At 34.5% G+C, this 27524-nt stretch overlaps 1 protein-coding gene across 5 annotated transcripts in view; it reads left to right on the forward strand.

The window, feature by feature from the left end:
- The window catches only part of ORC3 (origin recognition complex subunit 3), a 44276-nt gene extending 23284 nt beyond the window's left edge, over nt 1-20992 (forward strand). The window contains exons 11-17 of one of the 5 annotated variants that reach the window (XM_088206264.1): nt 5-74; nt 3054-3139; nt 13796-13885; nt 15644-15722; nt 19500-19627; nt 20048-20224; nt 20575-20992. In XM_088206264.1, the coding sequence (XP_088062390.1) occupies nt 5-74; nt 3054-3139; nt 13796-13885; nt 15644-15722; nt 19500-19627; nt 20048-20224; nt 20575-20680 (736 nt within the window). In that variant the 3' untranslated portion in view covers nt 20681-20992. The remainder of the gene's footprint in view (nt 1-4; nt 75-3053; nt 3140-13795; nt 13886-15643; nt 15723-19499; nt 19628-20047; nt 20225-20574) is intronic. The other 4 variants (XM_088206266.1, XM_088206267.1, XM_088206265.1 and 1 more) reach the window with 4 other exon arrangements.
- The last annotated feature ends 6532 nt before the right edge of the window (nt 20993-27524 follow it).

Below are 27524 nucleotides of genomic sequence, written 5' to 3' on the forward strand. Positions count from 1 at the left end.
TTAGGGATCTTTCAGGAAGGCAGCTCTTTAATTTGTTTAAGAGATGGGAGAATCTCAGTTTTGAAGTTGTCGAGGTATGTTAACTGCTTGGAGGTGCTGTAGCACGGATCTTGTTTGAACTTTTAATTGTGATAATGACAACTCTCTCTCTCTCTCTCTCTCTCTCTCTCTCTCTCTCTCTTCTTCAAGGATTGAATCTCCCCAGTTTCTTGATTAAATCTCATGATGATGACAACACAAATCTCTTGATGAAATGTAAACTACTTTTTAGATTATGCTTATGCATCCTTTATAACCTTTCCTAATATATTTTTGTGGAGGGTTATGTTTGTCAAAGTATTTGGTGCGAAGTATGTGTCCATACTTGTAATATTTGCAACTATCACTACTGGAATCATTATGGAACTTGTTTTCCGTATTCAGTACTGCAATGAGTTGGTTGCTATACTAAGTCAAGAAAAAAAAAGAAAAGAAAAGACACACTAGAGAGAAAGTGTGAGGTGGTGAGTTCTTTATGGACTTGCGAGTTCTACCTCTTCTTGTGCATCATGTCCCTCTCATCACAGAGAAAGTTTTGTTGGTTGAGAGGAAGCCTTTTTGGATGTTAAGCTGGAGGAATAACTGAAAGATATACTTTCTTTTATGAGTACTGTTAAAGAGTATATTATATGTAATCAGGTTAAAAGGTATTAGGGTAAAATACACTATATGTAATTAATTTATTTATTTCTTTTCCATTCAAGAAAACCTGTATACATAGGGATCTGGTATTCAATAAAATACATATTCAACCATTTTTAACAAATATGAGAAAGGTGGGAGAGTCTCGATTGTGCCTTGTGGCTAGATCTCTTGGTTGTTATCTTTTCTTTGTTCTTGAGGATCTTTGACTCTCAAAATCAGTATATGGAGAAAACCAATTATTTTGATCTTCATCAATGCAGTAAGTCATGCAAAGAAGTGGAAGTCTAGACCGAGTATTTTGAATTCAAATCTTTGTAGTAGGGAGAAGAGAACAATTTAGTTGACATGAATCTACACCTCAATTGGGTACGTTTTGTTGCCGCAAAGCCTCATGGGTTGAGAAAGCCAAGTCCGTTGAAGTATGAAACAAAAACAGAAGCCAGTAGGTAAAGGCATCCAAATCGAGTAGCAATATTTCTATTAAAGAACTGCCATCTATCTTCCTATGAAGCAGATGGTTGTTCTCTAAATTCAGGAGGCTAACATCCACTATTTAGGAGCTTTGAGGCCAAAGGTCCTTATTGCAAATTGTCAATTGGGCGATGTTTAGGGAAAGCCTAACTCGCAGAGGAGCTTCTGTGTTGACTGGACTGTTTGCATCTGAGGTAAGCTAGGTGATTGGCAGTTCTTTTGTTAATTATGTTGGATGGAGGCAAGCTGTTGGCTGGGTCCATTGACACGGGAAACTTAGGTAGGGCAATCTGGAGGGGACTGTGAAAATTGAAGAAGCCAATTACTATAATAGATAGTTGGTGGCTTCTGATTGTGTATTAAAGATATTTCTAGAACCCGTAAATAATTAGATGTTAGGTCCGATGGCTATGAGGAGCAAGCTATCAAGTTTTTCCAAGTGATGATGCTCAACATGTTAGAAAGTCTTTTGAAAAGGAGCCACTGGTACACTCAGGATAGTAGGAAACAAAGAGAATGGAAAAGGACAGGAGGAAGAAGCTAATGAGATTGCATTGCTTGATCAATTATAAGGGGTACAAAACTGGGGAAAATAGGAACTAGACTTTCAGATGCTGAAGTTTGTTGTAATTATTTACAAATAAAAATTTTTGGACTGTGAGGGGAGTGAATGATGGTAAATGAGCTGTAGTAGAAGGTATCTTTTCCAAGTGGAATTTTGATGTTGTGTTTGTTGGGAAAGGAGTTGAAGCTATGTTGGATTCCTTTTCTCATGGGTTGTGGAGAGTTCGAGGATTTTTTGGATCTTCGTTACAGGAATTGGTGCTTTAAGAGGTATTTTGGTGATGTAAAATGAGCAGGTTTTGCAGTTTGTGAACTGCCAAAAAGGTAAATCCTTGATTTTGTGTCCGGATGGTTGTATTGGTTTTTTACTAGGGTCTATGGGAAAAGTGAGGATTCTGAAACGAGGGGCTATATTGGGTGATTTAGAGGATTCTAGAACATGCTGGGTTCTTCTCTTGTCTATGGGGTGACTTCAACATGGTCCTTAATGGGCAAGAGCATTCTGGGATCATTGCCAAGTGTTTGAATGAGTTTAAATCTTTTCTTGACAGACAATCTTATGGATCTTCCTCTTAATGGGTAGATGGACACGGTCTAATATGAGGGAGAGGCCTCTCATAGATTGACAGATTGTCAGTGTCTTGTTTGAATAAGAAGTTTTGGGTTTGCTATTGAAGCTTCTTAAAAGAATCACCTTCAAGCACTTTCCTGGGAAGTAAATGGGGTTCATGTCCATTTATTTTTTAAAACAAATAGCTAGAAGTTTGTAGCTTTATCGGCTTGGTTAAGAAGTGGTGAGGCGAGCTACAGGTATCTGGTTTCTCTAGTTTCAGAGGGGCTAGTTGTTGTTTGTGAAGGGCAAAATTAAATAATGGATCAAGGAAGCTTTTGGGGATGTTGGGAGAAGTATTGCCTTTCTCTGGAGTTGGACGACTTGGACATATTGGACACTGAGAGAGTTTTAATTCTAGCAATAGGAATTCTGGTGCAACACCGTTGCGGATCTTGCTAACTTATGCTTGATGGAGTAAATTAGTTGGAGACGGAGATTGAGAACTTCTTGGATTAATGAGGGTTACAGAAATTCCATAATTTTCCATACCATTACTTGTTATCGTATAATCATAGTTGCAATTTTCTTAACGTTAAGGAGGTGAAGGGCTAGGTGTTCAATGTTAATGGTTCATTCGGAAATATCTTATTAAGGATGAAATGTAAATCTGAGTCCTTAAATAGAAGTTTCCTTTTATGTGATTAGGCTTTTGTTGCAATGTATACTTTGTCAATTTTATCTTTGGCATAACTATAACTATTTGTTTGAACATTTGTCACAGATCCACAATAAAGTGAAGGAATTGCAGTCTTTGCTGAAATCTGAAGATGGACTGAGTTTGGAACAGGAGGCGACTAACAAACCCAAGTATCTTTCTATTGCTTTTGACTGCTTTACTGATTTAGTATTTTATAAATTTTTTAAGTTTATATTCCATATATTATCACAATTGTCCAAGACAATTACCATCTGTTGAGTATTTCGCTGCTAATACTATGAGTTTTTGTGTCAGTTTCTTATAAATCTTTAGCTTTCTTCTGGTTAAGTTAAATAACAGCTTCTGGTTCTAGTTACTAGTGTAGGTGGCCACTTTATGTTTTCTCGAGGCATGTGAAAGATGCTCAACAGCTGCATAAGGCATACCCTAAAGAAATCAGGGAGGTAGATTCATATCTTCTAGAGGGAAATCAGAAAAATGAAATCAAATTGTTGAAAGAGAAATTAGGAAAAAATAAATGAAATTTGTTTATGGCCTCCAAAATTTGATTCTATTTTTTTTATTGCTAGAAAACAGCCTTGAAAAGGAAGGTACTAGCAATCCTCCTTGCTATCATTCAACATCACTCCCACACTCTCCACCCTCCCCCCGTCCCCTCTCCCCTATATGCATTTTTCCTCAAGTGTGAAAGTATAATTGGTAGACATGGCAACAACTTCCCTTGAGTATGGAACCAATTTTCTTTCGGTTGGCATAAGATCCATAAACTAAGGGCAAGCTTTTACTTGCTTCTAGCAAGTAACAAAAACTATTGATATTTTTGTAGCTTGAGAAGCATAAGGTCTGTGGTACAAAAAAGTAATCACGATTTGACAATCATAACCTTCAAAGTTTTTGAGCTTATAGTAGTCATTTTCATGTTGTTTTAAAATGAGAAATGGTCCCTAATGACAAGATCTACAACTTCAACCCTAGTGATGCCAAGAAAATGGAAGAGTAGCTGAGGAACCAAATGATTATATACAACCTCAAATTGGAGTGGTTTAGGAAAGAATTAAAACTTGTATTATAATAGTACTTGTCCCATGTATGACCAATCTACCCACCACTTTGGAAATTAGGAAGTCATCTTAAACCTCCCATGGGATAAGAGCTTTAGAAATGTCAATGCATGTCAAACAACTATTGCAAATTTACAGAATTTGAAATTCTTGTTCGATTGCATCCAAAACTCTTAGTTGTTGAATGAAGATGACACTTGACTCCCCTTTGTCCTCTATTTTCCATAATAGGGCATTAACCATTGCATTTTCTTTCCTAGCTTGATACTTGATTGAACAAGTGAGTCCTATCAATTTTTTCTTAGCTAGTGTTATTGGGGCGAAGTTACAGTGCATTGATACAGTATACGCTGTCCACAAAATAAAGTCGTTCTCCCCACCCCAAGATATGACCTCCACTATCTAATGGCTGTTGAGCTAATAATTATTTTTCATATGTGGACAAATGATGGTCTTGTGAAAGAAATGAATGTGTATATTTCATGGAGCATTAAGACCTTATATATACAAGTGAATAGTACAAATACAAAAAAAAAAATATTAATTACAAAGATATTGGGGTATATTACTATTGATTTTTAGAAAAAAAATATAAATTTTATTTTCTCACCCTCTATATTGTTACACTTGGGATATTTATAAAATTAATGAATTACTGATAAGAAAATTCTTATTTTACTAGAATTCTAATTGTAGGAGATTACTATTTTAGTATAACTCTAAATTCATCATCTTAACTAATTAAATAATAAACTTATTAAACAATAAAATAATAAAATATTCTAGTCAACAGTTACTAATATACTATTTAGCTTAATGTAACCTAAACTTCTTAATACTCCCCCTCAAGGCGGTGAACAAATATTATCCATTTCTAATTTGACAATGATTGTCTAAAACATAGTATTACTTAATCTTTTAATATATTAGCAAGTTGCGAAGTAGTAAGCATGTATAGACTGCATATCAATGTATCATTCAATTTTTCTTTGATGAAGTGTCTGTTTACTTCAATGTGCTTGGTTATGTCATGTTGTACTAGATTGTGAGTAATATTAATTCATCACAGTAGATTTTCATATATCCATGTTACTGAATCTTCAAATCCTTTACAATCATCTTCAACTATAGAAGTGTGAAGAATGATTTGATGTGTATTTTATTAAATATTATAATTATATATATATAGGTTTTTTAGGATGGAAAAGAAAATAGATAATTAATTATTATTAATTACAAAAGGTGTAATTTACTTTTATATCCTTTAACTTAATTTACTCTCTCTTTCACACTCCTCAAACTGGAGAGTAGATGTTGCTTATTCCCAACTTGCCAATAAAAGTTTGGAATGTTGTATTATTAAGTTTTTACTTAATGCATTTGCCAGTTGAGAATTAATAAACATATATTGGTTGCATATTAGACCGTTGTCTAGTTTTTTTTTTGATAAAATTTTTATCTATCATGGTGTGTGTGGTTCGGTTATGTTGCACCATGAACAATATTTATGATTGACTTGTTATCACAGAGTGGGTGCATGGGGTTCCTCCACTTGATTTTAAGGTCTTCCAAAATTATTTTTTTCATAATAGTTCACATACCCATTTGTGTCATTGCTCAGAATTCTGATTGTGCACTGGATCTTGTAATTACATTTTGCTTCTTACTTGTCAAGGTAACTAGATTGCTCTCAGGGAAGGTACAATAGTTTGTAGTAGATCTTTTCTACATTTGACTTTATATAATCTACATTAGTACAAGTTTCTAGGAGAATTTCTTATTCTTCTTGAACATAATTCTTTACTCTAGTGACCTTTTTAAGTATTGCAGTAATCTGTATAATGCTTGTAGATGAACTTCTTTCAGATTGTGCATGAATTGACTTCTAACATTTACTAGATAGGTGATGACTGGTCTCATGTGGGATGAGTAGATCAATCTCTCAACTAATATTTAATATATTTCTTTATTTACTAATGCCTCTATTATTCTTAATTTATAAATATGATCAATAAGAGTGTTATCTGGTTTGCGTGCTAGTTTGTTAGTGTTTTTTAACAAGTCATGAATATACTTTTGTTGGAAAATAAAATTTCAGATTTAGAGTGGAAAACTTCAATTCCCAAAAGATTTCAACTTACCCAATTTTTTTATTTCGAACCCTTTTGTTAGACATTGCCTTAGTGTTAGTTGTTCGTTCTCATCATATCTTGTTACTATAATGTCATCAACATATACTATGTCTTTGAGTATTTGATGACCAAAGAGATCATGAGTTTGTTTAAATTCCATATCTATCATCGCCCTTATGAACCTGTTAAATCATATTCTTGGCGATTGTTTGAGTCCATTAGTGCCTTCTTTAGTTTACAGCTTTATTTGGTCATGTTTCTTTATCAAAATCTAGTGCGATATTCATGTAAATTTCTTCTTCTAGATGTCCATGCTGTCCATGCATGAAGGAATTTTTTTACATCAAAATGTTATGGTTGCCAATCAAAGTGGACAACTAATGACAATAGGACTTGCATAGTGTTCGTCTTGGGTATTAGTGCAAATATCTTCTAGTAGTCTATTTGATATGTTTGTGTATATTCATTTGCTTCTAGTGTCGCTTTATATCTTTCGATTGTCTAATTTCCTTTATATTTGATTGTAAAGATCCATTTGCATCCCATCGAGTTTTTACCTTTGGGTAAATCCACAATTTTGTAAGTGTAGTTTTTTTCAAATGTCTAAATTTCCACACTTATAACATTTTTCTATTTTTTATAGGATAATTCTTCAAATACTATGTTAGGAATAGATTCATTATTCAAACTTGTGGAGAAATTTCTATGGGTTGATGGACACAAACTATTAGATGGGATGTAAAGTGTGTTTAGTGCATTTTCTTTAATTTTTACGAAGTGCGATAGGTATATCGTTATTAGATTGTATAAATTTTTAAGAACTTATTTGGTTTTTAGAGTCAAAGTTGAATTCTTAGACCGACTTTAGCTCAGTACTTGTCATCTTTCTCCTTGTATACACTTGAGAAAATTTAGGGTCTGATATGTTCTCTTGGAAAGATGGATTTTGAAGGTTTTTTTGTGATGATGAGTTTTTCATTAGATTCTAAACGTTTTCTTGTGGTGATGGTTTTAAGGTATGTGGCAATGGTAGTAAGTTAAAATTCATTAAGAATTTTGAATACTTTTATTTCAATATATACTCCTCATGAAGATAAGATTAGGTGAAGTAGGATTCTTATTTAACAGATGTGACGTCTGAACATACATAGAATATTTAGGTAGATGGATGGTAACATTTGTACAATTTTTGAGAGGTGTACTCCACAAATATATATTTTAGGACTTGAGAATCAAGTTTTTCTTTTTGGTAGGAATGAATATGAATAAAGGTAGGACTCCAAATATCCGAGAGACGAAATGTTTTGTGAGACTTACTGCTGGGTAAAATTGTTGATGTGTTTTAAAAGAGCTTTTAAAATTAAGAATACTTGTGGGTAAACGATTAATAATGTAGGTGGCAATAAGGATGACTTCGCCTAAATATTGTTTTAGGATTTGGTTTTGAAAAAAAAAAGTGGTGGTGATGGCTAAAAGATGACAATTTTTGTGTTCTGCTATTTTGTTTTGTTGTGGAGTACAAATGTTGGATGATTCATGGAGAATTTCTTTATGATGAAAGTGTGTGGTTAAAAAAATCTTTTGAATTGTCGGCGTAGAATCATTTTATGCCTGTTTCGAATTGAGTTTTTATTATGTCATAGTACTAGGTTATGATATATTTAATGTGAGATTTGACTTGAAGTAAAAGCAGTTAAGTGATTCTTGTGCAATTGTCAATAAATGACACAAGTCACAAGGTTTGTCTCTATTACAAGAGATTTCACCATTTATCCTTGTCCATTTTAAAGGTTGTGTTTCTTCTATTATTTAAAAATTTTAATTATGAGAATTTTACATTACAATTTAAATGAGTTAGCCAAATATAAGCATGTACTTTCTATTAATAATAAAAGAAGTATGTTTACGTTCTTTTTAATTCATGGTGATGTTTGGGGGCCATCTTACACTTCCAGTATTTGCAGGACTTGATTATTTTTGTCATTTATTAACGATTACACTAGAATTACATGACTTTTCTTACACAAATCCAAATTAAATGTTAGGCGCATGGGAAACTTGATTCATGAGCATTGAAACATGTGTTTGTGGGGTACTCTTCTTCGTAAAAGGGGTATAAGTGTTACCATTCACCTACAACAAAATTTTATGTGTCTGTGAATATTACCTTTGTTGAATAAGATTTATATTTTTCTAAACTTTATTTTCAGGGGGATTTTATATTGGAAGATAAGGATACCGAGTTCTTTACCCTACCACTTTTAACCCATACTCAATCATCACCACAAAACCCACATAAACCATAAGAGTACCCATCCACTCAAAAAACTATATCTTGTAATAGATTGACTTAGGTGTATACAAGGAGAAAGAATCTAGTTCTCAGCTGAAGTAAGTTTAAGAATTCGACATGAATTTTGAGATTGAGGTAAACCTTGAAGACCTTATATAGTCTAATAATGATATACCCATCAATTCGTTAAGGAACTAGAAAATGCACTAAACATCTCTTTTATTTTATATCACAGTTTGTATATTTAATAAATATTTACAGTCACATGAAATTTTTTTCGTAAGTTTGAATATCAAATGTGTCTTAAACACTGCATTTGAGGTACTGTCTTGTGATAAATGGGAAAAATTTTATGAATGTTGAAATGTATGCATTAAAGAAGAATTAGACATGCGAAGTGGTGGACTTGCTCAAAGGGAAGAAGTTTGTGGGTTCCAGTACCTCAAAGGCAGATGTTCACAAAAAAATATAAGGCAGATGAGACAACCCATAATACAAAGCAAAAGGCACTACCCGAAACTATGGGATAGATTATCAAAAGATATTTGCACTAATAGGTAACATGAATAAGATGTAGGTTTTGCTATTCTTAGCTGGTCATTTTTTATTGGTAACTGTAACAATTTGATATGAAGAATACATTTTTATAAGAAAATCTGCGAGAAAAAATCTATATAGATCCTATTAGAATTTGACAAAGAGGGGACCATATAAAGTCTGTGAATTAAAGAAGATACTCTATAGACTCAAACGATGACCTAGAGCATGGTTTGGTAGATTTGCAAGAGTGATGATATGTTTGGGATACAAGCAAGTTTAAGGGGACCACACTCTATTTATTAAGTATTCTGAGACAGGAGGAGTTATAACTCTATTATTATACATCATATGACATTATTGTAAGAGGAGATGATGAGAACAAGAAATTGATGCTCAAACAATACCTAGTTAAAGAATTCGAAATCAATGAGTCAGGTAAGTTGAAATACTTTCTGGGAATTGATCACGCTTGCTCAAAATAAAGGATCTTCATATCTTAACGTAAATATATTCATGACCTGTTGCGAGATATAGTCAAACTATTATCTAAGTCAGTACTCTTATCAATCATAATAATCAACTGGGACTGACATAGAATAATACACTAGTAGATAATGAGATGCATTAGAGATTGGTGGGAAGACTGATATACTTATGTTACATAAGGCCATACATCTTCTATGTAGTAAGTATAGTCAGTTCATGCATAAACCTAAAGAAGTATATTTAGAGGCAACCTATAGAGTGCTACTTACCTTAAAAGGTCACCTAAAAAGGGATCATGTATAGGAAAAATGACAAGTTGTTCCTAAAAGTCTATACGAATGTAGATTGCCTTAGGTTGGTGGTGGAGTTATTGTTCATTTCTTGAGGGTTACTTGGAGGAGTAAAAAGTAAAATGTAATTGCAAGATCAAATATAAAATTAGAATTTCGAGCAATAAATCAAGAGGTATTGTGAATTACTATGACTAAAGAGAATTTTAGGAGATGAAAATTAAGTGGGATAACCCCATGTGTCTATATAATAACAATAAATCGGTCATAAGCATTGCTCATAACTCAATGCAAAATGATAGAATCAAACGTACTGAAATTGATAGATACTTCATTGAAGAAAAATTAGATAATAGTTTAATATGTACTTCATATATGCTGATCAGTTCTAACTTGTATATATATTGAGTAAAGCTTTGAGTAATTAAGCATTTAAAACTATTATTGGTAGGCTGGGGATGGACAATATCTATCCTTAGATTAGAAAAGTGTTAAAGAGAGTATGTAATTAGGTTAAAGGGTATTAAAGTAAAATACAGTTTATGTAATTAATAATTAATTTCTTTTCCTATTCTAAAAAACTTGTATTTAGGGATTTGGTATTCAATAAAATACACATTCAACTATTCTTAATATTTTTCCATGGAGACTTTGAGGATGAAATCTATATGACCCAGCCTAAAGGATTCGTGGTTGCTAGTAAAGAGAGTATGGTTTGTAAAAACTTGACAAATCATTTTATGAGTTGAAACAATCGCTGGAGCAGTGGTACAAGTGATTTGACAAGTTTATGCAGGGGCAAGAATACACAGGAAACAAATAAGATCATTCTATGTATTTATGCAGGCCACAAGATGGTCTGTTTTATTCTTGATATTGATGATATGTTGACTGCTCAAGGAATTAAGGAGAAATCGAAAAGTTGAAAAGTCAGTTGAATCACGAATTTGAAATAAAGGATCTTGGTGAAGCTGAAAAGATTCTCAACATGAAGATAAGTAGAGATAGGAATTTGGAAAGATTGTGTTTGACTCAAAAATGTATATTTGAAAAAGGTGCTAAAACAGTTTCGTGTGGATGGAAAAAGTCAAAAACCAATTAGTACCCTGTTGGCTCCTCATTTCAAGCTCTGTGCACTTTTATCTCTGGATCATGATGCGGATGGGAGGTAGATGAGCGAGGTTCTATGTGCAAATATTGTTGGTAGCTTAATATATGCTATGGTGTGTACTAGGCCCAACGTTTCACATGCAATTGGAGTTATGACCAGTCATATGCATGATTTGGGTAAGAATCATTGGCAACCTATGAAATATTGTGCAGCATATTATGAAAACAATAAATGTCGAATTGATGTTTCAATGGGATGATAAACTTAGTCAAGACATGGTCACATACTGTGATGCTGACTACACTGTTGATTTAAGTAAGCGTCGATCTATGACTGGCTATGTGTTTTCTTATGCAAAGATACCAGTTAGTTAGAAATCTACTTTGCACTCAACAGTAGCTTTATCTATTAAATAGGCAGGGTACATAGCAATTGCTTAGGTTTGAAGTAGACAATTTGGCCTTATGGGTTGCTTGGTCAGTCGGGAGCTGAAAAGAAGCACATCAATGTACACAGTAACGGCCAGATTGCTGTTCATCTAGCGAGGAACCAAGTCTGCCATGGAAGGACAAAGCATATTGACGTGCGATATCACTTTGTTCGGGAAATTCTAGAAGGATAAATCAAGATCCATAAGATTTAGACCATCAAGAATCTTGTTAACATGTTGATAAAAGTTGTGACAGCAGTCAAGTTCAAACACTGTATACTTGATCAATATTATTAAAATTTGAAGATTGGAAGACACCACTTGTGACAACTTATGAGAGAAGATTTGTAAGATGAAGGCCGAAAATTCACCAAGGTGGAGATTTTTTAAAATTGACTGATTTCAAATTTTATTTTATTTTCACATTTATGGTGAGACAAGATAGAAGTCTCCTTGCTACAGAAATTCAATCCCTCCTTTTGTTAATCACTCCATAAAAGGTAAAGCATTCAATCCTTTATGTTTTGTTGTCTCTTCTCGCTTTTTGTATTACTTTCTTAAAGAAACAATAGTTATTTTAGTGGTGTCGAGGATATAGGCTAAGTTGCCTGATCCTCATTAGAACTTTGGTGTTTTCTTAATTTTATTGTTTATGTTATCTTTATTTATTGTCTATTTAATAGCTATTGATAGTTGTAGTGATATATTATATTAGTAAATTACGATTCGAGGTTAATTTCTAAGGAGATTGGATTTTAAGTGGGACCGCTTGTGATCCATCCAATATTTCCTTTGAATCTTCCTAATGTGATTTTCTATTTCAATCGTTCATTAGCAAATAGTGGTATTAGACCTCTGAGTACAAAGTATCAGAGGTAGCAAAGTTCTAACACCTAGTTGATCATAACATCCAATTGTTAAGGAGAAAAAAGAAGAATAATCATCGGAGCTAATTGTTAGTTTGGTGGATCTTCTAATGTGCTGCCAAATGTTGGTTGTGTGTTCTGCCAGAATATGTTTCTGCCAAAAAACAGTTACATTAGATTTATGCAATGACACATGTTTGTTAATGTTCTTTCATGGTGAACATTAAATAATCATGACATCAGTCATGGCAGATTTAATGTGTTTTGTTGGCTTCTTGCCAACTGTTAAGCTATCTAGGATAAGGCAATTATTGTAAAGCAGTTGTTAAGTGTAAATTTATGTTTTGCAGTGATGAAAGGATGTAGGAAGAATTTACGTAAGTTTTTTTAGTACTTAAAAGTATAAGAAATTGCTAAGTTCTCTCTTATTGAGCCCATAACATTATCTTGTCCCATTAACACGATCTTGATGGTGTGAGTTTTCATTCTAGGCTTTGACAAGTGGCATTCACTATAAAACAATTCTTGGGCATGTAGTGCCTTCCTTAGTACCACCCCTCCCTTGTCCTAATTTGCCTCTATTTATCTTCTATGCATAGAATTACAACAATGTTGTCAATGGCTTGTATTAATTGTATGTGCCTTATTTCATGCCAAACTTTCTTAGCATCCTGTTGTCAAGGGTTTGTGTTAATTGCATATGTCAATGTATGGGCTGTCAGTTGTGGTCGTTGTAGTTTTTCTTTTTTCTTAAGAGAAAAGTCCACAAGTGTGGGACATAAACTAGACAATAAGCAAGCGTGTGTAGCTTTCTTCTTAGTCTTAATCTTTCTATATTAGGTTGTTTCTCCATTCTAAGGGCAAATAAAATGCCTATCAGATGTGGGGCAAGAGAGTGAAACATGGAGGAAATCTGTTGTCTACCATTGCTGACTCAAAGATTCGTGATGGCAACACCATAAGGATGATATTGGAAAGCTGATTTTGTGAAGAATCATGCATTGTCCTGGGTATTATCATTCATGGGCTTTAGGACAGAGGCGATTCCTCCATATATTAAGTGGGGGCAATAGACACCACTTTATTTTGGGGGAAAATCAATATAATATATATGCAAATTTTCAATAGAAGATTATTTTGACCTTATGAATCATAATAAATGATGATGGTGATCTCATTAGTCATAATACCCCTAGTTTTGATACTTGTGACCCTCTTTTTGTACTTTATTGACATCAATGCCGGAATGTTCCAACTCCACCCTTGCTGGTGCTTTTGGAGTGAATGAAAATTTGTTTGTGAGAGGGAGGGGGTTCCATGGATTTTCGCCATTTGTTGGAGTTCATTCATAGGTAGTTCTTCAGTTTACTTCTTCTTGTCAATATCAGTCACTTCTCTTACATTTATCTGTCCGATGCTGAACTTAAGAATAAGTTACTCAGCCTGAATATTGAATTTATTTTCTCATTGATTCCAAGAACCTAATTTCTTTGTATTTATTCAGCAGGCTTCTCAAATTTTATTCTTCCTTTTACTGGAGCTATTAAAATTTGTACCCTAGGGCTTAGGGGCTTTCTTAATAACTTTATGTGACAGGAGGCATGCATCTCAGAAGCATGTAAGCATGGAGAAGGACTCTAAAGTAGTTAACGAGAAGGCTTCTACTTTAATAAAGAGCATGTTAAGGTAGGGCACCTCCTATACTTATTTACTGTTTATTTTGGCTTACCAGCTATTTAGATTGAAGTGATAATGCTCTAAACACACATTCACACAATATGTAGTGGTTTATTATCTTCACAAATGTATGATTGAAGGTGTTATGATGGCAACCATCATTGTGAGTAAGGTAGGGCTTGCTATACTTTGTGCTTATTTTGGTTTACCAGTCCTATAAATGTTGATGCTCTGTAAACAAACTGTCAGGGTCCCGGGCTCTAGATCCGGCCAGAGAGCCTGCTAGTGTGAAACCTTAAAGCAAGCAAGCTGTTTGCTTCCCCGTTTGACCTTGCTGACTTATTGTGAGGATGGTCTAAAAGAAACTCCGATCTTTAGAGAAAAACTCTTTGAATTAGTAGTTGATGCTTTTGTTCTTGATAATGTATGTATTTGCAGGGAAGCTAGTTAAATTAGATTTCTATTACAGTTTCAGGAATCATAGTCCCTTTTTTTTTTCTAATTCCTAATCTGAGTCTATTTATTGTTCTAGAAATTATGTTCCTATTTCTATTCCAATTTCCTAATCTAAGTCTAAATCTCAAGTACTTAATAGAATTCTTCAAAAATTATAACTCTTATTAGTTCCTTAAAGACACTAACTTCCTACCAATTATAGACTCCCTCCTCACACCCTTCTTTTTGTGTACTGTAACTCACACATAGTGGTGTGTTATCTCCACAAATATATGATTGATAATGCACTGATGGCAACCATCATTGTGAATGAAAGGGAATGGAAGAAAGAAAAGAATTTCATTTACTTGCTTTTGTTGTCAAAGATATTTGGCAAGGACAAGGTTTATCAAAAAAATTTTATCGCTATCTATTAAATGATTTATTTATTTATTTGCATTAAAATGGCAAGAACAACTACTATGGACTTAGGGAATTGCTCTGGTATTTTTTCGCTGTTATACATGATGAGAGGCTGGGCATTGGTCAGGACCATTTTCCATTAAATGGTCCAATTCAAGCTGGGTCCAAGTTTTTGGAGGGGATGGGCAGGACCGGACCTGAACATACAACCAATACATGGTTGAGTTGTTGTTCATCCAAAAATTGTGGCTCTATATTGGTTCCAGCATGCTGTTTTTCTTGGTTTTTGGTCGTTCAAAAAAATACAAATGGGCTCATGGGAAGCTGGAGGTATGCATTTGTGTCAGTTTGATTTTTTGTCTCTAATAAAGGTAAAGGTGACATTGTTTATTCTTTCTGTATGGTCAAAAGTTCGACCATCAAGCTAGGAGAGATGACCTAGGATATTCAGCTTTTCTTTAGTGTACCAAAGATTATAAAAGGTATCTCCAAAGCACTTAAAAAATTGGTTTTTTTAAATGTGCAAAAGATAATTGTAAAAAGTGTCTCCAAAATATATAGAGAAGATTTTCGCTTCCATCTTTTTGGGATACTTTGCTCTTCTCTAAACTTGTAGCCAACCCATTCTAAAATGGTTTTAGTGCTTCAAAAATCATGTCCGGCTATACCCACCTTTTGGCATTCGACCCCCTTTTCCAGTTTGTTTTGATTCAGTTACCTGCAAAATTGAAACTATTGCTATCTCTAGGCAGATTGACTTGTGCATTTTCTCACTGGACTTTTTAATTATTGATGTTTGAAACTAGATAGTTCCTTTGATTTGTAGCATTAAAACCTGATTGTACTGATCAATTATCTTTTATTTTTGAGATATTGAAAATTAATTTGACTTGTTATTCTACTGTGAAGCAGAGATTACATGCGGCCTATTGAGTGCATACCTTTTCACGAAATTGTATGCTTTAAGAATGTTGACACTCTTCGATCAGTAAGTGTTTGAATACCTATTAATCTATCATGTTGATTTCTCACTGGTATACTTTTTGCTTGACACAGAATGATATTGGTGTGTTAACTAGTTGACTTTTTCTGTAGTCAAACTGCTCTCTTGTCTTCGCCAAATGCACCCAGGATGCCCAATTTTTGCTATTTTATTTGACTGAGTGCCCAATAGTTTATTCGGATCAATTAGATGCCTAACATTTCTATTTATTTTGAATATCTTTATTAACTAAATGTTGTTAAGTATGATGACATGTGGCACAATAAAGTCACATGACATGCAACATCATTTAAAAATGCCGTTCACATGTAATTCGAGGTCCAACTAAAAATCAAACAAAAGGAATTCCGAGGCATGTAATTTTCCACCTAAAAAGCATGCAAGCACAAGTAACAGGAAAATAATTACCTGCACAAGGTAGTAATTATTAGATATTTCTGGTGCCACTAGTTAAGTTACAAATTGTGTCCAGTTTCAAACTATACATAAATGGCACAAATATATCGAAACCCAATCAGCAAATTTCTGTATAGAGGTTTGGCCATCTTTGCTTACTCAGCAAGATGGACAATCCGTGCAATAGCACTCTCTGAACCCACCTTTGTTGCCCTAATATGTAATACCCCATTCTTATTTACGGTACCTCTAATTACCGGATGACCTTGTTATTTTGGAACTAGGCTGCACCTCTCTTGTTATTATGTTTTCATTCTGGTGGCTTTGTCCCCAGAAAGCATAACCATCCGGAGCTACTTTTGCACAAATAATCATTTAAATTACGTCAATTCTTTTGTATAATTTGACTATCAATCTCTTCACCTACCATGTTCCTTTATTATCCAGAGTTAGAGGTATCGGTTTTTTTTTGTCAAGCTCATAAGCTTGCCGATGACCTTAGGAAGTCTTTCTTTTGGCCGAAACATAAACCATCCTCCTACCTCTAAATCCCCGTCACAGCCACATAACCAAGATACTGATCTTCACCAAAAAAGAAATTCCTTACCAAAAAGGAACCTGCTCCTTTCTTTTGGCAAACCACTTAGATATGCAATTATGCTGAAAAGCCAAAACCTACCTACTCCGTTCAGCGATCACTATGGCAAAAGTGATCGTAGCTCAAAATGGCAAAAGTGTTGTTTGACTGAGAATGTTGCTTTCTTTTATTTGCTCCAAAAGCAAATTCCTCTGAGATGGAAGAGCTTTCATGGGATGTATACTACTCTGACAAAGATTTCAACCGGAAATGACATTAAAGAACTGGACAATTTGGAGTCCAGGTATATAGAGGATAGAAAAATGTGAAATATGAGAGGTGAGAGAATTGGAGCTTAAGTATCTGTAGAATTTGGTGAAAAAATTTAATTTAATTTCTCTTTTTCTAGATTGTTACACTTAGAGTATTTATAGAATTCCTAATTTACTAATAAGAAAATTCTTATTATAATAGAATTCTAATAATATGAGATTATTATTTTCATAAAATCTTAATTACATAATACTAAATAATTAAATAATTAAATAATAAAATATGGTATTCAACACCCTTTCTCAAGTTAGTGCAGGAATATCGCACATATCCAACTTGCAAACTAAATTTTGAGAGTCATCATGCAATTTAGCAAAGATGTACACGCGATCGACTCGACTCAAAATAGCTCAGTCTGGCTCAAAACGGATCGACCTGACTCTAAATGGCTCGATTTGGCACAAAACGGTTTGGTTTGGCTTAAAACAACTCGGTCCTGCTCAAAACGATTCGGTCCAGCTCTAAAACAACTCAGACTCGTCTCTAAAACGGCTCGAAGTCAGCTCAAAAAATAGCTCGAAGTTGGCTTGGCTCATTTTTTTTGACAGATCTTTGAATGTGCGCAGAAAAACGGACTGATGTGGCCTTCTTTTATCGGCACCTATAAATGTGTGGCTGTAACTTTTTACCAGTGTTTGGGGATGTGCGACTGCACTTTTTTACTGGCGCTTGTAGATGTGCGGCTGTACTTCTTACCTGTGCATGCAGATATACAGCTGCAGTTTTTTACCGGCGCCATCGAAGATGTATCTGTAGCTTTTCCCCAGCGCATCAAGAGTGTGACTATACTTTTTACCGGCAACTACAAAATGCTGCTGCACTTTTTACTGATGCCTCCATAATGCGGTTGCACCTTTTACCGACGCCTCGACTGCCGCTGAAAATCACCGTAAACATTACAGAACACATCGACGGGTTCAAATATGCTTTGAGTGGTGATGAGAGTAGATCTAGATAAAAAGGTAACAACCCAGCCTATTGTGCTATTTTAGGGTTTGGAAAGAACTCCAAAATTAAAATTATAAAATAATTTTAATTGATTCTGATATCATATAGAATTTAGAGAAAAAATATAATTTTATTTTTCATTTTTTAGTTTGTTATACTTAGGATATTTATAAAATTTCGAACTTTAATAAAAAAATATTTATTCTAATAAAATTATAATAATATGAGATTATTATTTTCATAAAATTCTAATTATATAATATTAAATAATTAAATAATTAAATATAGTATTCAACAGTCTCCAATGTAATATCTCTGAGTTGCCCATGTAAAAGGAATTGTAGAGTCAAGATGACAAAACCAAAATAAAAAGAGATGTTATATTCATTTAGCGATAGACAAGACTGTTTTACTATAAGAAGTGAAGTGAAAAAAATGATTAGAAGAATTTAGAGAAGCTTCAAAATAGTTGAAGAATGCCAAAAACTGGATTGACTTGGAGGAGATGGAGGTTGGGATTGCAGCTAGGATGCCTTAGGTTTCTTTTTTTTTTCTGTTCCTTTTTTTTAAACTTTTTTTTTTTAACATTGACATAAAGTTACTTTGGGTAATATTTTAAAATGATGTAAAAAACATAGCAGTGTATCTAACGCTTTTAAAACATAACTAATGGAGACATTAAGTTGTTCTCAATTAGAATTGTTAGGCATGCAACTGAATGAAAAGTTGGGCACTTATTGAACAAAGGACTGAAAATTGGGTAAGTTTTGGATGCATTTGGCCGTCTTGTCTTATATTACAGTCATAGTTTTCTTATTATACACTAACTTGTTCTTTACCTGTCGATATATCTGTATTAGTTGGTTGTAGATTTTTATATGCAATGGAGAACCTTATTGTTATGGGTTATGGTGTTTTTGTGATGCTCTTGTGAAACAGATGCTCTTGTGATGCTACAATTAGCTTTAAAGGTTATTTATAGAAAAGTGACTAAAATGCTTTTCAAAATTCAGATTGTACTGTTTTATCAAAAGTGTTTTTTGTAATAAAATGAGGTCTGGAAACTAACATATATAGAAGATATGGTAGATTCAAGTTTGCCATTTTTGTAGAACAATGAAATTGTAGTTCTCCCATGCTAACCATAGGAACTTCAGCATGTTAATTGACACAAGGCAAAGCTATATAAATGAAATTGCCTCTAATCTAAGAGTTTCTTAAATCCAGTCTAAAAATAACAGTCAAGGCAAGCCTCCTTCAATGCCTTAGATTCAAAATACTTCTATAACTTTTTGGGGATCGTCTAAGTATACATTTGTAGTATAAATGGCTTCATTTCAAGGTCCCTGGCTCTTAGAGCTCATTGTTTGGTGCCATTTCTGACAACATCTCACTGTCAAAGTTTCTTTGAGCCTGCTCAAGATTTCATTACAAAAGAGTTAATGTTATTTATCTTAATTTTTTTAACTTTTTATTGGTTGAAAATATTTTACCTTCAACTTTGTAAGGCTTTAATTGGAGATCCGAGAAGAAGGATTCATGTAGATCTTCTGGAATTCCACAAAATCCTCCGATGTACCTGCTGCTGCAGAGGGGCCAGTAATCTATTGCCATCAATGTCTGACACTTCAATTATGTAAGATTAGCCTCTTTTTCCTCAAAACCAACAACTGTACGGTACTTTCTTATCAAAATGGCTCATCCAGGTTGATCATAATTAAGGTCTGAATTTGAATAGTGGACAACGATTGAAAGGTTTTGTCCGGAAATCAAATCCTAATATTTTCACCATTAATCACAATGATATTTTGCTGTGAAGGCCGCATTATCCTTATTTCTTTCTGTTCATTCATTCCCCTTCCTCCTCCCATCCTGAACTTCCTATGCTCTATAATATCTATCACTACTGCGAGAAGTCAATTTAAAGCAAATTTATTCGTTAATGATGCATACAACTGTTGACCATATGGCTTTAATTTTCTATTTATATTGTCTGCAAATGAGTCCTAAAGTGTTTGCTAGTTAATAACTATAATTGTGACAATCTATTGTTTAGGTTTGTCATTGCCCAGGAGCATGGTGATCTTATAAATCTCCATGACTGGTACCAGTCTTTTAAGTCCATTGTTACTTGCCAGAGTAGTAAAGGTAAAAAAAGATTGAAGCAGTCTCCAGTATCCAAAAAAAGGAAGGATGTTGGCGGATTTGAAAATCTAAGTGAAGCTTTAATCCAGTATCCTTTTGATTTTATGGTCCTGCATGCTATTTTTATGTTTTCACCGTTTAAGTTGACAAAATTGTTTGGGCATAGAATGCCTTTGGGTGATGCATCTTATGTTTCAGTATTTAAGTTAATGAATTGGGATGATAATGCTTTTGAGGAATGAATTGGGTGTGTGGATCAAAATAGAGTCCGCTGAGTATGATTCTACCCAGTTTAATTTAAGTTCGAACTAGAGATTGTTTTGCTTGCAACTTAAAGATGGTATTTGTGCATAAAATCCTCATTCTGATTTGAATGAAATGAGTAAATTCTGTGTTTCTATAGAAGATAAGACATAAAATCCTTGACTCCTTGTACAGAGCAAAGTTTTGCAGGGCTGTTACGGAACTTCAAATTACAGGACTTGTGAGGATGCCAACCAAAAGACGTCCAGATTTCATCCAGAGAGTGGGGTTTGGGCTCTAGCATTTTCGCACGTCAGAATTAATCAATATATTCCGTTTTATCTTCTCCCATATAAATCATACTTGCTTTGTAACCATATAGCTACTTCTTTAAGGATCAGTCGGTAATTTTCTAACCGGGTTTAAACTAACTATATGTACATATATATATATATATATATAAATATATACACATTAGTGGGTTGTGTCGGTAGAGTTATTTCATTGCAGTGAAAAAGAAAAATCTTTGCGCTGCTAATTGTTTGAGAAAATGAGTAATTTGAACTCTACTGGTAAAGGTTAAAAATATTTTATAATTTATTTTATTTATTAACTATGAACTGTTCTTAGCTTTAAGAAAAAGTTACTAAAATGTGACTGAGTTTAGCATAATTTATTAAAATATAACTGCACTTTATAAACATTAAAATGTAATTTAACATTGCAAAAAATATGAACCTTATGCTGCTAATAGTGTTAAAAGCAACATATGCATACAAATTTAGATTTTTAGTGACTAAATTAAATTTGATCGTAATATATGTATATTATTTTAAAATTTTCTGTTATTTCTCTTCCAGTTAAGGTCATAATTTTCTTGTGTAAATTATTTGTTCTACTGCAAAGTAAGTAGTTTATGGCACAGAAAAAAATGGGATTTTCCCGGATATAGAAAGGAAGATATGGAGGAACTTAGAATTTCAGATGTGCTATCTGTTAGAGAATAGTCAAAATTTTCAAGTCACTAGGAGAGAATTTCCTCCTCAACAAACATTTCTGCAGTCATGATATTGTTTCTAATATATGTGTATATATGTATATTTCAATCTTTTCTCTTTTTGTTATTATATTAAATGGTATTTCATATTTTTATCAAATTATTTAATTTCATAAATCTTAAAATACATATAGCAAATAGTACAATGAAATTTATTATATTTTAATAGTGTCGGCAGGATATCTTACTTTTTGTCACGTTTCTTCTGGGGCTTTACACCTGGTGGAATCATAATAAACGAGGTTGGCACCCATATACTATTTGAATATATAATTTCTTACATTTGTTTTCGAAAAAAATATATATATATTTTTTATTGATTGATAATGTAACATCCGAATCCAAAAAATAGATTCAGAATAATTTAATAATAATAATAAAATAAAATAAAAATAATTTAATTTTAATTTTTTATAAATTTTTCAAAAAAATTAAGTTTTGAATGTATTTTAAAATATTTTCAAAAATCAGAATCAGAGTAGAAATAAACGAAGATATATATGAAAAGAAATCTGAAAAACTAGGATAAAAATAAAAATAAGGAAACTTTGGCCACATGGACTGCCACATCAGCAGTGTGATCGATACCGTGCGCCACATAGCAAACCCGTGGACACGCATCCACGCGAGCAATCCGTTTGCCAATAGATCCAACGGCCCAGATCTCCTCCCCCGTGGACAGGCGCTCTCGATCCATTTCCTCTTCAAACGTGATCGAACGGTTAGATTTGATCAGATCGTGCGGTCCAGGTGAATTCTTCAAATAGAAGCGATCCAACGGTAGTGAGTGGGCTACGTATCCCAGCACGGAGCACCCAGATCGATGCGTAGAAGGTATATAAGCATCGCATCTTAGGGAACCCTAACCCTAGTCGCACGTCCTCGCTGAAGAAAAGGAAGAAGTGTGGTCGGAAAGAGATCAACTGCCGTTGTCGTCGTACCGAAGCCACCACCGACGCAAGAAATATAGAATTTTCTTTTTTTTTGTTCGAAATTCGATTTTGAACCACCCCACACAATATCGGAGCCTAAAAGCCAAAAAGGAAGCCGAAAATCGAGAGCGGAGCTCAGTTGAGCCGCGGCGGCCATGACCCCAAACCCCTCCAATGAACCTTTTCCCGTTTCCTGTTTCCTTCGATTTTTTGACCCTCGTGTTCCTCATCTCTTTCTGGTGCAGGTTAACCGAAGGGAAGCCCTAACCACGAGAGAGGAACGGCGAAGTTTCCGTACAGAAAAACTCATCCGCCAGTAAGGTCTCGATTTTTCTCTTTTCTGGTAGACAGAGGCTACTTAACCCCCTTTTTTGCAGGTTTTCATGCAACACCGACTAAAACTGGTCAAAACTGGTCGAAAACGGCCAAGTCAAAAGGAGACACCATCATGGGCCACTAGAGCACGACAACGCTGTCGTGCCGGAACCCTAAACTGGTTGAAAAAATTTTAAAATGCCTATTTTGGCCTTTTTGGGGTATTCTGGAATACGTAATGCGTGGTTTTGATTTTTACAGAAAAAATCCATAAAACCCAAAAACTGTCAGGAAGCGCAATAAAAAAGATGGTGTTTTGAACACCGACCTGCGATAAAAATCCCTTATCATTTTCTTCCGTTACGGTAAATTAAATTTTAATAATTAATAATGATATTTTTATAAAAAATCAGATATTCCTAAATTAATTACAAGTCACTAGTGGAGCTGAAATCAGTTAGTGTATAAGTGTCCTACCTTATATGTGTTGCTTATTTATTCCTATGTTGCCTAAATTATTTATTGTTTACAATCATATGCTTTAATTGATTGGTTTTAATTATTTTTGCATTTATTAGTTCATCTACCCATTTTGTCCCTAATTGTCAATTGATTTGCAATGAATGCTTTAATTGTATCTCCCTTAGTTGTTAATCTATTAATTCATAATTTATGTTTAATTATCGCTTCATTGTGTCATAAATATGGAATGGGTTGTTTGTGCGTGAATGGTGACTGGCAGATGATGTAAATCTGTTTGTTAAAGGGCTTATCGGGTATCATGGGAAAGGATATACGAACCCGGTGCATAGGACAACCCTACTGTGGATATTATCTCATTCAGATGAGACTGAGAAGTCCTATACCGGAAGGGGTTAGGAGGTATAATTCACCTTCATATCGGATGGGGTATTAAGGGGGTGGTACATTTGGTGCCCATCACTAGACGGGGTATGAGGACAGCTAGTTAATTGATAAATTGGATATTTGATCCACGTATATGGAGAATCCCTATGGACCCCCAGAGATACTAGTAAGTAGGTAAAAAGGTAATGTTTACTATTACCATTCCTTTACATGTATAATAAAGTCTTATCTTGATTATTTTCTTCATATGTCGATTTTAGAAATTCATAAAGGTGAGTATGAAAATTACATTTTTAAATTAAATGAATTTACCTAAAAAAGGATAATAACTCCATAGGTTGTTTTACAATTTTTACTAATCTTTGATTTTCCGTATCGGTGTTAAGTACTGACATTCTTACTAGGTTAATGTAGCTCATCTCCTTTATTTAACCATTTTAGATTAGAAAGACAAAGATCTAGATCCTGAGCAGCAAGATGGTTATGACTAAACGTTGCCTCCCGCATCCCATTGGAGTTGTCCAACAGAGGTTAACCCTATAGGATTTTAGTCACGCTTTTTTCTATGTCGTTATTTTAATTTCCAAAAAGGACATTCTCATAGCTCTATTGGGCATTCTGATTTACTGTACAAGGAATGTAAACCATAAACCAATTCAATAATTTTTTTTTAATTGAGTATTGGGCCTTTACAGTTGATATCACAGCTGCATTCCTCGGAGCCATTTCTTGCACAAATATTTGAATTATTCAATACAACCTGACACTCAACATTTCCTTATAAAATGCAGGTACAAAGACATGAGGAGATAAAAGCCCCTACTGAATATAGCAGCCCAGGATTGATCGCTTCGAAAGGATGTCGACCGGCTCTTCGAGACGTTTAAGAGACTCATCTCTGCCTAGTAGGCTAGGGAAGAGACGAGGGAGCTGCCTAACCCTCCACCACTCCCACAGTATGAGTCACCCCTACAACGGAAAGATCCAGTGCCACCTTGGTATAACTTTACTCCACGTATCATCTGGCATCGCCACAGTACAATCTGATGCACCCACCATACAATTAGGTGCCGCCACAGGGCCACCCAGTCCTTCCCCAGCATAATCTAATATCCCTTCCATAGGATCCAATTCCACCTGTGATGGACTTAGGCTACATTGAGAGATACAAGATACTTAACTCATCTATTTTTGCAGGGGCATCCACTTTCGAAGAAGTAGAGTACTGGTTGGCAGAGATAGAGAAGGTCTTCGCGACTCTTGGGGTAGTTCTTGAATAGAAGGTCATACTTACTACCTATATGCTCGTAGGTGAAGTAGGTATTGGTGACAACTGAAGCAGACCACCTTGCCCATTCCGATCACCTGAAAACTATTCCTGCCAGCTTTCAATGCAGAGTACCTCTCAGAACGCCTTCGGTATTTAAAGGAGATGGAGTTTACACACCTAATCTAAGGTGATATGCCAGTATCTAAGTATGCCTAAAAATTCTTGAAGTTAGGCTAATACTCTCCTGAGATCATGATGGATGAAGGCAAAAAGACAAAGAAGTTTGAGTGGGGCCTCCATCCTGAGATTAGACAGCAACTGTGTGTATTTGAGCTCAACACCTACTCAGCAGTTTTGGCCAAGGTACAACTGATAGAGAGGAACCTCCGCATCTTTCCTCCACCAGTGGAAAATTTAAGGGGCCCAATTTCTCATTGCAAGCCAACACCCACTACATCGATTCAGTAGAAAAAGGGACCTAGGCCTGCGACTCAAGCTCCTCCTCAGACCTCGGCAACAGGATGCAGCAGGACTTGCTAGCATTGTAGCAAGGATCATGGGGACCGACCTTGCTATCACCTCAATTACTTGCCGCATATATGAAAGTGCCCAGTACTATGTGAGAGAGTGTCTGTGAAATTAGAATCATGTTAGACCTCCAATCTAGGGCAGGGTCTACACTCTCACCCAACAAGATGCTGAAGTCAACCCAGAAGTAATATAGGATACATACATTATCTGTAATCACTTTGTACATGTTTTAATTGATACTAGTGTTTCACATGCTTTTGTTTTGCATGCTTTCACAAAAAAATTGAATGTGTTACCTGAAAGTCTTGATTCTATGTTATTTGTTTTACACCTGAGAATGAGACACTGTTAGAGAATGTCATATACAAACCTTGTATCATAGAAATAGCAGGTAGAAAATTGAGTGTAGACCTAATTGCACTAGACCCAGGAAATTTTGATGTAATTTTGGGAATGAACTGGTTAGCAGCGTATCACACCACCGTGGATTATTGTTATAAGAAGCTTGTATTCAATCTTCCTAACGAAGAGTCCTTCACAAATTAATAAAAGTTTTAAATATTATTCCCTCATAGTAATTACATTGTTTATATGATACTTTAACTCAGTTGTTCTTTTCTATGTTAGGCAAACCTAAGAAAAAAAATTTGCATCTAAGAGATTCCTGTGGTCCAAGATTTTTTGAACGTATTTCCTGATGAACTAGTAGTGGATAAAGAAGTTGAATTTATCATAGATTTTCAGTCTGACACCCAGGCTATTTCAGTTACCCCTTACCATATGAGTCGTGTTGAGATAGAAGAACTGAGAAAATAGATCAAAGAATTTGAGGATAGTGGGTTCATCCGACACAGTATATTTCCTTAGAGTGCTAGAGTCATGTTTGCAATAAAAGAGAATTGGTCCATGAGGTTGTGTATTGACTACAAGAGATTTAACAAGGTCATAATCAAGAAGAAGTACCATCTCCCCAGGATCGATGATCTTTTTTATCAGTTACAGAGTGCTCAAATTTTCTCCAAGATTTACTTACGCTCGGGTTACCATCATGTAAAGATCAAGGCAGAGGACATCTCCAAGACAACCTTCAGAACCCAGTGCAGGCACTATGAGTTTCTGGTCATGTCATTCGGGTTAACTAACGTACCTGTTATTTTCATAGATTTGATGAACAAAGTCTTCAGACAGTTCTTGGATCTATTTGTCATAGTGTTCATTGATAATATCCTGGTTTATTCAAATAATAGAGAGGAACATGCTCAACATCTGACTTAGGTTTTACAGGTTCTCAGGAAAAAGAAACTATATGTAAAACTAAATAAGTGTAGATTTTGACTTGAGTAGACTACCTTCTTAGGGCATATAATACAAATGATGGGGTGTCAGGGAATCTCGAGAAGGTTGAGACAATAATGGGTTGGGAGAAGTTGACTTCGGTTAAGGAAGTTTGAAGCTTTTTGGGTATGGCAAGTTATTACCGCAGGTTTGTAGAAGAGTTTTCAAATCTAGTTGCCCCCCTGACCCAACTTACAAAGAAAAACGTTAAGTTTGAGTGGAATGATAACTATGAAATGGGCTTTACAAAACTCAAGAAGCAATAGACGACCGCGCTAATTTTAGCTCTACCGAGTGAGACAGGTAGATATACAGTGTACACTGACGCTTTCTACCTAGGTTTGGGTTGTGTTATGATGTAGTACGAAATGTTATGAAAAGAATTATATCATCTACGACTTGAAACTTACCACTATTATCCATGTCTTAAAAATCTAACGTTATTACTTGTATGAGAAGACTTTTGAGACCTATACAGATCATAAGAGTTTAAAACATATATTCACCAAGAAGAATCTCAACATCCATCAGAGGCATTGGATAGAGCTTCTTAAGAACTACGATTGTAAGATCTTGTATCACCCAAACAAGGGTAATGTGGTGGCTGACGCTTTTACTAGGAAAAGTATAGGTATGTTGACTAACATAATAATTTCTGAATGCAGGGTAATAAAAGCTATGCAATAGATATGACTTTAAAATTTGAAAATGGCCACATGTCTGGCCCACCTATCTGTCTAACTTGAATTGATTTAGAGAATAAAAGAAGCTCAACTGACTGATCTCGCTCTAACAGTTCTTAGAAAGGATACAGAACAGGGTGTAAATCCAAAATTTT

This window comes from Carica papaya, chromosome 6 (assembly GCF_054855325.1).
Source record: "Carica papaya isolate Zhongbai chromosome 6, ASM5485532v1, whole genome shotgun sequence".
In the NCBI taxonomy this organism is placed as follows: Eukaryota; Viridiplantae; Streptophyta; class Magnoliopsida; order Brassicales; family Caricaceae; genus Carica; species Carica papaya.